This window comes from Crassostrea angulata, chromosome 10, assembly GCF_025612915.1.
Source record: "Crassostrea angulata isolate pt1a10 chromosome 10, ASM2561291v2, whole genome shotgun sequence".
NCBI lineage: Eukaryota > Metazoa > Mollusca > Bivalvia > Ostreida > Ostreidae > Magallana > Magallana angulata.
Window position 1 is genome coordinate 15,362,128 of NC_069120.1, and position 15,373 is coordinate 15,377,500.

General features: G+C 34.8%; 2 protein-coding genes across 2 annotated transcripts in view; one reads left to right on the forward strand and one right to left on the reverse strand.

Annotated features, from left to right (window-relative positions):
- Positions 1-54: 54 nt before the first annotated feature.
- On the forward strand, positions 55-8,328 carry LOC128165654 (E3 ubiquitin-protein ligase UHRF1-like). Its single transcript, XM_052830399.1, has 17 exons — positions 55-304; positions 1,584-1,790; positions 2,434-2,511; positions 2,646-2,821; positions 3,145-3,360; positions 3,569-3,696; positions 3,840-4,026; positions 4,315-4,438; positions 4,591-4,698; positions 5,104-5,208; positions 5,308-5,414; positions 5,524-5,683; positions 5,791-5,928; positions 6,069-6,168; positions 6,307-6,452; positions 6,669-6,767; positions 6,876-8,328. The coding sequence occupies exons 1-17, from the start codon at positions 152-154 to the stop codon at positions 7,023-7,025; spliced, it is 2,382 nt and encodes a 793-aa protein (XP_052686359.1). The 5' UTR covers positions 55-151; the 3' UTR covers positions 7,026-8,328.
- Positions 8,329-11,193: 2,865 nt separating this feature from the next.
- LOC128166776 (protein zyg-11 homolog B-like) overlaps positions 11,194-15,373 on the reverse strand; it is a 13,288-nt gene continuing 9,108 nt past the window's right edge. Inside the window, exons 9-14 of the mRNA XM_052832146.1 lie at positions 14,976-15,046; positions 14,768-14,830; positions 14,348-14,542; positions 14,114-14,166; positions 13,903-14,000; positions 11,194-13,777 (exon numbers count right to left, since the gene is read on the reverse strand). Of these exons, the coding sequence (XP_052688106.1) occupies positions 13,578-13,777; positions 13,903-14,000; positions 14,114-14,166; positions 14,348-14,542; positions 14,768-14,830; positions 14,976-15,046 (680 nt within the window). The 3' untranslated portion in view covers positions 11,194-13,577. The remainder of the gene's footprint in view (positions 13,778-13,902; positions 14,001-14,113; positions 14,167-14,347; positions 14,543-14,767; positions 14,831-14,975; positions 15,047-15,373) is intronic.

Below are 15,373 nucleotides of genomic sequence, written 5' to 3' on the forward strand. Positions count from 1 at the left end.
TGTTATCGGAACACCTTTAGACTTTTGATTCGAGACAAGGTAAAGTCCGATAATTTCGCGCGAAATTGTAAGTAGTTCCCGCCACAAGGTGGTAAGTGCATTTGTTTATTTTTTTTCAAGGAAATCACTCAATTTCTGAGCTCAAAAGACAATGTGGATCCAAGTCAGAAGTTTTGATGGAAAGAAGTCACTGCGTGTAGACAACCTTTCAAAGCTGACAAAGATCGAAGAGCTGAGATCGCGATTGGTCGATGAATTTGAGGCACCAGTTGAAAAACAGAGGTTATTCTACAGAGGGAAGCAGGTGATTGACGTTTCATACAACGTGTAATAATGTATCTGTAAAGCACGATTCTACTTACTATTAAAACAAATGTATTAAATAGGATTGAGATATAAGTATACCAAATGGTATTCCAACATTTTATGTTTTTAAGTTTTCTGAGTTATTGCAAGATGTTTTATCAGGTCCAGTACAATCACTAGGTTTAGCTACATAGCTTGAATTATTAACAAAGTTATTTTAAATACCTTAAGTAGGGTTATTTAGCTACTTTATCATACTTTTCTCTTAACTGAGTATTTGTTCAAAAAGTTGCCTAGCTTTAGGGATAGCAATGATTTTCAACTTTGAACTGATCCAAAAATAGTATCTCTCTTGAAAATGTTGCTCTTTCAGTGCAATTGTAAAGTTCTAAAAGTTTTTAGGCTATGTACAACTGTTTATGTTGACCAAACAACCCTGTTGTAGTCTGTCCCAAGATATTAATTTATGCTACATTTTTCTTAAATTATTCAATATTTACAAATTCCCCAGGGATCAAACTATGTTCATTCAATAGTATAAAAAATCCCAAGATTTCTCCTTTGAAATACCCCCTCTAGCTTGTCAGGTTTCATTACACCTCTATAAAAGTTGTTGTCTATGGGGATGTATTGCATCAGACCCAAATGAATACTTTTGAAAAATTGGTGTTCCGAGCGACTAATTTTTAATAAAAAAATTTAACTATTTTTGCTCTGGGTTGCTATTTAAAACTATGCACTACAACTTTAGGTTGACTTTTTCTTGCAACTTTTTGTCCATATATAAACAGCAAAAAGGCATCAAAGTAGCTGAATATTTACAGCAAATATGCTCCTTTATATAAACCTATAGAATAGCTATTAAAAACATGAAGTTCTGTGTAAACTTTTTCGTGAGGTCACAATGATAACTGCACACACTAATCGCTTAACAGTTGCAATATTGTAAATGTAAAAACAGTTATTTCAATGAATCTGAACAATATGCCATTCTTGAATGTAAATATAAGTAATAAACAGCAATGTTAAAAAATTCACCGGGATATGAACTCGGTTGGTACATGATCAAATCTACTGAGAAGCCCTTTGGGCTTCACAGGATTTGATCATGTGACCAACCAAGTTCATATTCCGGTGAACTTTTTAAATTGTTGTTTATTTCTTTAATAAACTAACTTCAATAAAGCTATGTAGGTTATGTAGGTAATTCAAGAAATTGTACTGGACCTCTTTATTTTGGGATTGTGTAATGCATGATTATAAGTCCGTTTATTCAGTTGGAGGATGGACATACACTGTTTGACTACAGCGTTGGACTCAATGACCTAGTCCAGTTAATGGTCAGAGCTGCTCCTTTAGGGGAAAACAAGGTCCAACAAAATCAGATTGAAGATGAAGACAAGAAGCCGAATGATGGATACAGTAGTAGTGGGGAGGAAAGCACCTGTTCTGATAAGGAAAACAAAGACAAAGAAAACAAACTGGTATTTTCTTGCCACCTAATTATTCTTAAAAGAATATCCTACTTTAAAAATCTGATATTTGATCATGTGGGTTACAACTTGTGTTTGGTCTTCTGCAAATTTTCAGTACTGTGGACTCATTTTCAGCTGAAATGTAATCCATGCTGGGATTAGGCTAAACTTCATGATTTATGAACTAGAATCCCCCCCCCCCCCCTTAGTTGCATGTGTAAATCTGAATCTCAAGGCTTTTCACCAAATTCAGTTAGAAGTGAACAAGGCAATGGCTGTCTGGATTCACACCCCCAAATGAAGGTGTAAATCCATGTATAAAAAAGCTGACCCAGATTTTGGCCAAGATTAGTCAAGATGAACTAAATCATTTGTAATTATATTATGGAAGCATTTACTTGTAACTTCTAATCAGTACAGTCTAACATTATATACAACAACTGGACATAACAAGGCAATTTTACATGGATAGCAATTCTTCGCTTTTAATTAGGAATCTGCAGTATTTGATTGTAAGGTTTTGGTAAGGTTATGTTTTTTCCATATTGAAGAGAAGAATTTTTGTTAGACCGAACCTTGGTTATCAGCCTGCTACTTTAAATTTGCCTCTTATGCCAGTGTTACAATGTACTGTATAACTCTCTGATTTTAGCCTTCAACACCTGTGAAAGAATCGATTAGTAGACCTGAATTTTCAACAAAAGACGAGCACCCTAATAGCACATACAAGGTTAGGGTCTATCTCCTTCTCACTTACTTTAATACCTGATTATCTTTAATTTTGTCAAGTAGAATAAAAAAATCATTGCTATAGGATTTATGATTTGGACAACTAATTGATCGGGTTCTTGTGCTTGTGTTTAGCTTGGAGATATCATTGATGCGCGGGACACATCAGTGGGTGCCTGGTTCGAAGCTAAAATTGTGAAGATATCCAAGGATGACAAGAGTGAGCGTAAAACTGATGGTGAGGGGATGGAGACAGACGATGGAGGGCGGTCGGATCATGATTGCTACATCTACAGTGTCGTGTTTGATGGGTAAGGTGGAGCAGTAGATGACTCAACGCTAGCAATAGTACACTTGATACAGCTTGCAGTTTGGTTTTAATATTTGGCCATCCAGAGACTGGGGAGCTAAGCCACTGCTATTTAGGGCAAAGCAAAAATTTGGAAGAAATCAGTTTTCAATTAAATTCTGTGGTTATCATATGAATTTTGGTCCCACATCAGACCCCCCTTACCTTCCCCACAAAAACCCGAAAAACTTCTGGCTTGTTTATCTATTTGGAATTATGAATGTCATTCAAAGAATTACAGCAATACCAATAGTAATAATATAACATAGTATTTTAATATTTTAGCTATGATGACTCTGAACCAGAAAAATTGGAGTGCAAAGACATCCGGCCGAGAGCCAGGAAGGTTTTGAGTCTGGGGGACATCACGGAGGGTCAAAAAGTGATGGCCAACTACAACGTGGATGATCCAGATCTGAGGGGATTCTGGTATGATTGCATCATCAAAGGGAAGAGGAATACCAGGACAATCAAAGAATTAACAGCAACCGTGTTTATTGGGTATGGATTGATAAATGATCAGCTTTAATAATATTGATCAACATAAATAAACAAAAATATATCGTTTTGTGCAGTCTGGGAAATTTTCTCTTAAAAGTTATTTCTTAGATGGATTTGGCAAAATTTATGAAAGGTATTTAAGAAGTATTATAAGTCTTCAGGTTACTGTAGCTTCAAGATTGGTAACCAAAAAAGTGATATTTTACAGGCCAGATCTGATGCCGTTAGATGACTGCAAGCTGTTGTTCGTGAATGAGATTTTTGATATTGAGAAACCTGGAACACAAGTTAATGAATTTGATGAAGCGTTTGATGCATCAGCTTCCCCAGTCAAACGTATGTTTATGTATATGTTCAGTTTAATGGCAATTCCATGTTTAGAAACCTTGACTTTTATACAAATATATTTATCAATCATATGAATGAAAATCTACAAAATGAATGTATATGATCGATGCAAGGATACTGGGTTATTGTAGGAACAAACAAGCCTGACTGTGACTTCTGTAAGGACAATCCGAAGAAAAAGTGTAAACACTGTGCGTGCTGTGTGTGTGGGGGGAAGCACGACCCGGATAAACAGATCCTGTGTGACGAGTGTGACCAGGCTTACCACTTACAGTGTCTGGATCCTCCCCTGGACAATCTGCCCACGGATGATGAATGGTGAGATACAGAAAGGGGTATCACAAGTTATGGATTTCATACCTCAGTACCCTCATGTGCATGATAACGGCTTTCCAAAAACTCAAAATTAAAAATTGAAATGCATGAAATTTTATGTATAACAATTTTGTAAAGTAATTGAAGTAATAGGTACATATCTCAGTGGGAGTTATCACTCTTGTCAATGTACGCAATAAATTATACTAAAATTATGTAAGGTATAACTACTGTTGGGTAGATAACATAGATAATTAAAAAAAAATAATAATAAGTCTTTCCATATTTCAGGTATTGTCCAAGCTGTAAAAATGATGAGAACGAAATTGTGAAAGCTGGTGAAAAGTTGAAAGAAAGTAAAAAGAAATCTAAAATGGCCTCCTCCACTAATCAGACCAGCAGAGATTGGGGAAGGGTAATGCAACATACCAATAGATTATTTGACCTTAATTTTAAATCCACACATTCTATCATTAGTAATATTAATAAATGTATGTAATGGATATATATGTATATGAAATGATGCTTTAGTCAGAGTTCTGAAGTTGTGATTTCACATAATTGCAGGGAATGGCCTGTGTAGGAAGACAGAGAGTGTGTAATGTTGTCCCACCAAATCATTTTGGTCCAATACCAGGAGTGGAAGTCGGAACCTTATGGAAGTTCAGAGTACAAGTAGGTATCTGCTTTTTCATTAAATGTTTAAAAATATTATTTGCTGAAGGAAGGGCATATAAAACCTTTTATCCTTCTATCAGATTCTTTTTTTTTTCATTCATAAAATATTTGTTTAGGGATGTGAATTTTTTGGTGGAAATGTCTATTTTGTGGAATCAGGGCTGCTAACAAAAGAAACTTACAAACATGTCTCGTCATAAATATTTTCTGCTTGGCAATCATTAAGTTGGTTGTAAAATGCAGCCCTGAATGGTAATTCTTTCAATCAGTATGGACCTCAGGCTGATTTGATTTCCTCCATTTTCTCTCTTGCCAATCACATCCTTGCATGTAATGTGTTTCCTTTTCTAGCTGAATATGTACTTTTCTTGTAAATGTTATTTTACGATTTTCTGATCCTAGGTCAGTGAGGCGGGTGTACACCGACCCCATGTTGCTGGAATCCACGGCAGAGACGGGGAGGGGGCCTACTCCATCGTACTCTCCGGAGGCTACGAAGATGACAAGGTAGCCATCAAACTATTTCACTGTCTAAGGATCTTTTAAGTTTGTGTATGCTTTATTCCCTTAAGGTGATGAATAAAATTGTTCCTTTTGATTTTGTAGGACAATGGAGATGAGTTTTATTACACTGGAAGTGGTGGTCGAGATTTGTCAGGAAACAAAAGAACAGCTGAACAGTCATGTGATCAGAAACTAACCAGAATGAACAGGTTTGTATAATTATGGCAATTTTTCTGTTAACATCTGTAATGCAATGCACTCAGTTTGTCGAGGAGTAATTTGGGAATGAGATACTGTACATATACATTGTACTTTCAGGGCATTAGCTAAGAACTGTAATGAACCTATCAATGAGAAAGGGGCAGAGGCAAAAGACTGGCGGGGAGGAAAGCCCTTGAGGGTGGTTCGAAACTGTAAGGGTAGAAAGCATTCTGACTACGCCCCTGAAGAAGGCAACAGATATGATGGCATATACAAGGTGAGGAGACTTCAAAGATGATATAGACTTGTTATTTAGACGGAATACATGTATTAGTTTAAGTTGATGCCTCTGTCAGATAAATAAATTTAACGTGCAATCCACAGGTGGTGAAGTACTGGCCAGAGAAAGGAAAGTCGGGGTTCCTGGTCTGGAGGTACCTAATGAGACGAGATGACCCTACCCCCGCTCCCTGGACTAAAGCTGGGGGCAAACGCATCAAAGAGCTGGGGCTTACAATGCAGGTGAGTACCCTTGTAATGCAAATTACATTTTCTTGTCTTTATAGAACTTAAGCCAGGTTGGCTTGATTACATTAATGTTGTTTATGTGAATTGTAGGTTTGTATTGATGAAGGAATGTACCAAATTTAAATTCTTTGTAGTATCCTGATGGGTATCTTGAAGCCCAAGCCAAGAAGGAGGAAGAAAATGAGGAGAAGGAAAAAACCACAAAAAAAGGAAAGAGAAAAAGGAAAGATTCTGGTAATAAAACTCTTAAAAAAAAAAAAACAAAACAAAAAAAAAAACTGCACGCAGTATGGTTTTAGTGTAAGTTATATATTGACAAAGACCGAGATTTTAAAGGTTAGTGCCTATCAAAATTTTGGACTTTTTTTGCAGATTCCTCCCCCTCTGGGACCCCAGAGAAGAAGCAGAAGGTGGCAGCCTACAAGGTTAGGGCGGAGCAGAAGAAGAGGATAACCCAGGACAGTGTGAACAAGAAGCTGTGGGACGAAGCCCTGGAGCATACATCGGAGGGGGGACAGGTCGGTGATTGTTGTGTAATCAATTCTTGTTATGTTATCAATTATTGTCAAGTTACAAGTTTGACAAGAAACAGTTACTTTACAAAGATGGTGATTTTTGAGTTGTGGCACTTTTCATTAGTAAAAAGGTAACATAAATCTTTTGGATACATAGGAATGTGTTGCTTTGTTGAGCTGATGTTCATTGACATTATTGTTTTCAATTTATATTATTAGAAATTCCTGCAGAAAGTTGAGGAATTGTTTACGTGTATTTGTTGTCAAGAGATTGTCTTCAAACCAGTCACCACTGAGTGCAGCCACAATGTTTGCAAGGTATCCATTAATTCTTCCCAAAGCCTCAGAAATAGAAAAATCATTATTTATTTTGTTAATGTATAGAATAATGTTACTTGCATCAATGCAATTCTCTCCTCATTACAGTCATGCATAACGAGATCCTTTAAGGCTGATGTTTATTGCTGTCCATTATGTCGCACTGACCTTGGCAAGGACTATAAAATGCCTGTCAACAGTACATTGCAGGACATCCTCAAACAGTTTTTCCCAGGATATGAAAGTGGCAGGTTGTGAAGGAGTTGATATATATAGTGTGTTAGCTGTGAAAAGAAAATTTTTACTTTAGGTGTGTTGGTACTTTATTTTTGGAAAATCAATTTTCTTGTACGTTGGCTAAATTTATCCACTCTACTGCCTTTTATGTATTGTCCATATTGTTTTATAGACTTTATTTTGTCATCTCAATAGGATATTGCAGTATGTAAAATTTGATTATGCAATGACTTGATGTAATGATATCCAACATACTTTTATGGAAACAAAATATGTAAAAGCATAATCATGACAAGAGATTCTGAGGTCTATTAGTGCTCAAATGTCATCAACATTCCAATATCTCATGAAATTATGAAAGTTTTTAATTTTGTATCATTTATAATCTGATCATATATAATCAAGCCTAAAACCTTGCTTATAACATTTTGTATTTGTGTTTATCTCCCCTTGCTGTCGTTGGTTGAATGATTTAAGGTTTCAATGGTAGATCTTTGCTAGCCAAGTGTTTTGGAAATTCTCCACGTCTGGAAAACTTGGCAAAGATAATAGAGGTGGTGCATTTCAAGATTTTTATATGATTTGAATGATTTTTTGACTCAGGAGTTAATGCAAACCACAGTGTGCATTTAAAATGTCTCTGTCATCCATGGTACTATTTTGTGTAAAATTTTAGGAAACCTGCATGTTATTTTATGTTAACTGTACATATTCTATTTACACTGAAAGTTGCATGTAAATCTAGAGTAGTCAATCTGCTGTGTCAAGTGAAAGTTTTGGGTTGGTCACATATCTAAGGCTTAACGTGTAGTATTTTTAATACTAGTCACTTCTTAGTCACTCTTGCATATCAAATTGAACAGATACTATGCTTTGAATCAGAGAAATGTTGTTCTTGTTACACAAGAGTTAGTTTAAAATGAAGTTATGATAGAATGGTGTAATCTGAACAAATGATATATGTATATCACAAGTTTGAAATCTGATGTTATGCTTTGTGAAAAAGTCTTGTTGCTTGTTTCCATTTAATCCAACATGAGCTGTATTTCAAATATGTGGTTTTGAGTACACTGTCAAACAGAAACTAGTATAGTGCATTTCATGTCCCATGCAACATGGCTACTTCATGCTGTAAAGAAATGTGGCATATTTTTATGTATAGAAAACTAGTAATTCTTAGAATTTTAAATAATTAGCATTCTATGACATATTATATGAGAGATTTATAAGTAGTTAAAAGTTATTCATGTATATAATAGCATACATTTGTTATCTTAATATAATATTGTATGGTGAAATAGAATAAAAATGTTATAGCAGAATGTTCACTTGTTTGATTCTAAGAATTGGGTAATTTTGCATTTACAAATGAACTAAAGAATTTCATGAAAATAAATAGAAGGCTTATTTGCTTTAAAGATCACAGTCATGGATATGCACCAGTGAACCAAGTTGAATGTCAAATAGTTCTCAAGGTACTAATTAGAAAATTGGTGTACTTGCGAACAGGTGCAAACCAAGATACGGATACATAAATGATGATCTAGCTTTTTAGCTCACCTGAACCAAAGGTTCAAGTGAGCTTTTCTGATCACCCGTTGTCCGTCTGTCTGTCTTCCTGTAAACATCACGTTTTTGAGTTCTTCTCAAAAAACCACTTGGCCAATTTAAATTGTTAAATAAAGGGCTAAGTCCTTTTTAAAAGGGAGATAATAGCATAACAGCGATGATAGGGTGTGTTTCTTTAAAAATCTTCTCAAGAACCACTGTACCTGAAATGCCAATATGTACACAAAAGCTTGTATGTTTAACTCAGAAATACATAAAAAAAATGTTCACAAATCTTCTATTCAAGAACCACTACACCAGAAATGCCAATATTTATGCAAAAGCTTGTACATATATAGTGAAGATTCTAAACTGTAAAAATCATGACCCAAGTTTAACATATTTAGAAAAAGTTTAAAAATCTTTTTCTCAATAACTACGATGCAACAGTTTGGAATATTGCTATGAATACGTCCTTGGCTATTGTCAATTCAAAATTATTAAAATTGTTACCCAGGTTTTATATTGGGGCACCAAGAGGGGTTCAAAATTTAACATGGAAATATATAGGAAACATGTTTAAAAATCTTTTCGAGAACTACAATGTTATGGTTTGTGAGATTACTATACAATGATCCCCAAAAAGTGAAAATTCTAAATTGTAAAAGTCGTGACCCCTGTCCAACAATGGGGCCACAGATGGGGTTCAAAGTTTAACGTGGAAATATATTGGGTAAATGTTTGAAAATCTTCTTCTCATGAACTACATTGCTACAGTTTGTGAGATTACTACCCAAACATCCAAATAGTGTAGATTCTTAATTGTTAAAACCAACACCGGGGCCCAAGAAAGGGGTTCAAAGTTTAGAATAGAAATAGCAGATGCTATGAAATAGAATTTACAAGCAACTGTTGTTCATGTGAGCAATGTGGCCCATGGGCCTCTTGTTTACAGAAGAGGACAAAAAATGCTATTTTAAAACTTCCAATTGTTTCTGTCTCTTAAATTGCTGTATAGTTAAGAGGATTTTACAGTTAGCATATTAAATCATTATTACCACCCCACCCAAAGTTTTGGGGGTGTATAGAAATCACTTTGGCTGTCTGTGCAATCGTTTCCAGTCAATATCTTTCTTACGGAGGAACGTTACAATCTATTCACACAAAAGATTGTTAATGACCTGATGTGTGGCATGAGTGGCGTAGCTACAATGAAGCATTGTAAGCACATGCTTACCGGTACATATTTTTCTCTGAGTCTCAAATTTTTTAAAAGCATTTTATTTTTTCATTTCAAATCCTGACAACCTTTTGCATTTCAGCCGAACTTTTCTTAAAATATCCTGTATTATAGCTGAAGGTCTGTAGCTCCTGGTTTGAAAAGTTTTGAATGACGACCTGGGAGCTACAGTTCCGTATGTGTCAAAAAAATGCAATTTACGTTGCATAAAAATTGCGCTAGTTTTGGACTGATTAATCTTTTTTCAGATTTTCTTACAAGCCGCTAACTGACCTTGGAAAATGAAGTATATATATGTTAATTTCACCTGCAGTTCAAGAGTCACCACTTTACATGTAAACAAACTGCACCACTTCACTTTACGGGGCTGGTGATGGTGTTTAAAAGAATATGAGAGGTACGTAAAGTGGCAATATCTGTAGTAAAATGTTCGAGAAATTTTTTGGAATCAAGTATTTGTTTAGAAATGAGGTTAATCAGTCCAAAACTTTTCTGCATGTCGTAAACTAACTTTCTAACAAGTCTGGAACTGTTGCTCCCAATTTCTGTGGTTCAGCTTGTATGAAACGGAAACAAAAATGGGTGAAGAAAGGAGCAGATCCAAGACTCCCTGCTTAAATATAGCTATTCCCTAGCTATGCCACTGCCATGATCTTGGCACAAGGTCATTTGGGTAAGTTTAAGGTCACTAGAAGGAAAACTACATAATGTGTGTCCAGTCCATATTTTTCTTATGGAGGAACATGAATCTTGATTCACACAAAGTTTGTTCGTGATCTGAGGGTGCATAATGATTTTGAACCAAGGTCATTTGGCCAAGTTTAAGGTCACTGGAAAGATAAGAGCAAATGTGTGTCTGGTGTATACCTTTATTATGGAGAAACATTGGAAGTTCCCACTTCACCCAAAGATTGCCTTTGATATAATGATGTGTCATGATTTTGACCCAAGGTCATTTGTGCAAGTTCAAAGCCACTCAAAGAAAAAAATATATAATTTGTTTCCGTTCCATACCTAACGATACTCATGAAGAAACATTTCAAGTTCCTAGTTTCCAAAAATGAGGTTGTCATGATCTTGAACCATGCAAGGTCATCTGTGCAAGTTACAGGTTACTTAAAAAAAATGTAAAATTCCTGTCTACACCATATCTTGTAATGGAAATGATTAGATGTTAAAACTTGACACAAAGAGTGCCTGTGAACTGAAAATATGTCCTGACCTTGAGCTTTGGTCATTTGTTCAAGGTCACTGGAAGAAAAATGGTGCAGGCATTACTTTTCAATAGTAAGAGAAGTATTTGAGTACCACAGTGTTGCATAATTATATTTTCTTGGGGGGGGGGGGGGGGTATCATTAGTGAGTTTGCTCTCGGTAACTGTTGTGAAAACAAGACATTGCCTTTTTCTGAACATTTTATTGAATGAGGATGATTACAGCATACAGTTTAACAATAAATTCAATATACAACAGTTAAAAATAACAAAATTAAAGAAAACAAAACAAGACTGTAATGTTAAGAACCAGTAACAGAATCCCATTACAGCCCGGATTGTCACACATCACCAGTAACATGTAAAGCCAAGTGGGGGGTACATCTTTATACAGTACCCACACATCCCATGAACAATCATGGGTAGAGATTTTGATCCTAGTACATGTAATAATAGTCTGTGCTAATGCAAACTCTGGTGTACATGTACTGTTTGTAACTGCATGTTCATAATAAATATATTTTATCATTCAGTTGGTGAAGTTATGTGCTATTCCCATTAGAATTGTTCTTATACCATCTTTGGAGTTTATCTTTAAAAAACATGTACTTTACAATATCTTCAATTATTTGATTATAAAATTACGGGCCCTATAACACCTCAATGCATAAAAATTGATCAAGAACATGTTTTTACTCACATTTTAATACATGTAACATTTAAAATATGAGCAATTTATAAGTATGAAATTGTTCTTTACATTCCAAAATTCTGGATCACAATAGAACTTATAATTCCCAAAAGAACTCCCAACAGCCAAAGTTGGATTTTTTTTTTTTTTTTTTTTTTAAAGTACATCCAGTGGAGCATTAATTTATACTTATTACCTGGTACTTTCCAAAAACAGGATTATCACAACAACAAGAAATACTAGTAAACCAAGTGGTTCCAATAAAAACCCTTGGTAAGCCCTTACCATGAACTGCACAGCAGGAAGTATAAATGATGAATTTGATGACCATAGAATGCCGCTTCTTGATACATGTGATAATGCATGTGTCAAAAGATCATGCACTTATTGCAGAAACATGTTCCTCATCAAAATGCATCACTAAATATTTCATTCTCTTAATTATTAAAGGTGATAGTTTTTAAAAGAGAAATGGTTCATCACACTTACATACTTATGAAGTTGTATGCACATAAATATGTGGTTTTTGGTTACTGCTCATATGCTAGACTACTTATAACTTGCAACACATCAAAACTGTTTTACCTGGTTTCAGATATTTCCATCAAATAAGCAATTAAATGTAAATGAACCAAGACTCAATCTATGCAATGTCTTATGTTTCTGTCCAAGTCTGAGCATTTCCAATGTGAACAATCTTTGCTGAGATTCAACTTTCTAATCTAATTTTACTTTGTAAAACAGATACATGTCTGTCTAGTTTTCAAAATGGTGAAATTAGCCTTTTTATTTTTTGTAAATCAACAGAAAAGCTTGGTGATGATGAAATTCACATGCAATTAGTGCAAGTGTAGAAACATAACACCACAAGGACAACATGAGCAGTATTATAGAGTATAGGGCTCTAGGGTAGAGCAAATTTACATGTTCCTGTGAATTCTATATGAACAGAAATTATCGCTTATCATACTACCAGTGAGTGTAAATATTTGGTCAACAAAATATCTCAATAAGGTTTCATTCATTTTACAGTGGGTAATTGATTAGACATGGTTTTTTTCAATGCAGCCCTTTACTACTCAAACATTAATTTTTTATCTGGATTTCCCCATGCGATCACAGAAAAAAAAAATTACAAGATAAACATGTATATACATACTGTGTTGTGTTATTCCATGGACCAAGATATGATAACAGACTTCTTTGTAAAACAAAAGCACTGTCCAAAAAAAAAACTTACCAAAACATTCAGAGTAATTACAAAGAATAGCACTTTCCTATTCACAGATAAATACAATAAAAATCTTAATCAAATAACAAACATAACACAATCCAAACAATAACAACTTCTTCCTCTTTTTGTGTTTTTTTTTTTTTTGGGGGGGGGGTGTTACAAACAAAAGACCATATAAAATAATCCTTTATGAATTTGCATGCACAAGTGCATGTTCTATTCAAAATTATTACATGTATTACCCTTACACCTATTTTTTTTCATCAGTGGATACAGATACTGTGTTTTTTCTTTATAAAAAAAAGATCACCCTCACATCTGGTGAAAATTGAAATATATTTTTGTTAAATGTGGGCTCAAAATAAAGGAATGGAAAAAATTAAATTTTTATCTATGAAGTTTACAATATGATTTCAAATGTTCCATTAATTCTATCAATGATGATGACCAATGAAATCTTAATATCAATATCATCAAAATCACTGATAAATTGTTCACAGTGGAATGATATAGCACCACACTTTCTCTTTATCCCAAAAAAATGCAAAATCCAATAAACATTTGAATTCAAGCTTATGATTATGCTGCTGCACATTTCAGCCCATTAATCTGAGGAAACGCAGGTTCTAGACGTCGGAGTTCCAGTTTAATTTTCTGTGGCAGGGCAGGGAACTGGTGCGGACATCTGGTCGTCACGGGGCACCTGCTGAACAGACGGACCCTTCCCAAAGGCCAAGATCTTCTCTGCTATACTGACCACGTTTTCATCAGTGCCTGGGTTATTTATCAGCTCCATCATAATGTCTGTACCACCTTCTTTCTCCAACATTGGACAATACCTAGTACCTAAAAGTACAACACAAGCTCCAAGTCTTAGAAGCACATTAACTGTCTCCCTACACAAAGGCACATATTAATTATTCCATATGTATTGTTCAATACCTATACAATCAGTATTTGAGTATGCTTACTATTTTTGGTGCAGACATGTTGAATTGCCCAAACAGCCCACAGCTGCACTGCTGGACAGTCGAAACATCTCAGCAATGGGAAAAAGGGGTTAAAGGACCTGCAAATAAGTGAATTACATGTATATAAGCCTTTTTTCCCCCTCATTATATAAATGTATCTCACACAATGCAGAGTAACCTTGACATTCCTTTTAAACAGACTTGTCCATACCTGTAGGCCACCATTTCACCCTCTGGCTGTTCCCACTGTAGAACAACATCCCTCTGCAAACAGATTTACATTGTTATTACAAGGAAGTTTGAAAATCAGTTATGTATAACTGAATAAATGTATAACTAACAGTACATAAATCTACAAGGAACAGTACATCAATGTACACGTAACGGTACAATAAACGTTCATTAAGGATGATTTTTTCCACTTTGAAAAAAAAAAAGTTCTCACCAATTCTTTTAGAATGTCCTCCTTTGCTGACACAACAAGCCATTTCTGGATGCTCTCGCTGGCTAAGTGGGAGATGATTCCAGCAGCAAAGTAACTCACATCAATCTGGGATGCCCTCAGAAGTTGTTTGCTCAGCATCAAGAAATCATCTCTCATTAAATACTCCCGTAAGGTGGGCACTTCTGCTATATTGTTCTATAAGAAACAAACTCTTGGTTAGGTTACTGTATCAAACAACTGTACATCGATCATCTTATGTAGTCAGAGAAAAAATGTCCTACATATACAATAAATATACAATGAGTTGTAAATATATATTCTTGGAATAATATACGTAAAGAAATTGTAGCCTTCAATTTTTTTCACACTTGATAGACAAGTGTACATTGTACATTTTCCCTTTCAAGAATTCAAACTTACCAGAAGTCCCAATATCTTGGTTTCCACTTGAGTTCTAACATCTACCTCCATTGTGGAGACAGTCTGAATATAAATTAAAGCAGTCAAACAACAATCACATCATAGTCCACAGACCTACATTCATTCTAATGTTCTATAATGACACTCTAGTGTTATATATAATGACACTCTAATGTTATATAATAACTATTATCTCTACATTCATTACCTGTAGTATTGTCATAAACAACTCCAGACCACCCTCGTGTAAAAACACATGGCAAGTTGCTGGTGACTCATCTGCAAATAAAATGAATATTAATTAACAATTTTATTGGCTTTATATATTTGGTACATCACTGTAAAATAATCTTGGAAATTTTGAAAAACATGTAAAAGCTTTTTTTATTTCTATCCTGTCCTAATCAAAGCTACACATATTGATATTGCAATCAGAATTCTACCCCATTTTAAGTCTTGTATGGACATATACAATATATAGAATATTTCAGCACAAGAAAACTCTACAGGAAATAAAGGTGATGAAGGATTTATCTAGTTATTATGCAAGGACTTGTGACTAACATTCCATCACAGATATGGAAAGTACGATTTTGTTTACTTTTG

Excerpts from the sequence above, each read along its gene's own strand:
- LOC128165654 (XM_052830399.1), top strand. The coding sequence starts at position 152 with ATGTGGATCCAAGTCAGAAGTTTTGATGGAAAGAAGTCACTGCGTGTA. Across the intron at positions 1,791-2,433 it reads AAGACAAAGAAAACAAACTG|CCTTCAACACCTGTGAAAGA; the intron begins GTATTTTCTTGC and ends CTCTGATTTTAG. Across the intron at positions 2,512-2,645 it reads ACCCTAATAGCACATACAAG|CTTGGAGATATCATTGATGC; the intron begins GTTAGGGTCTAT and ends GCTTGTGTTTAG.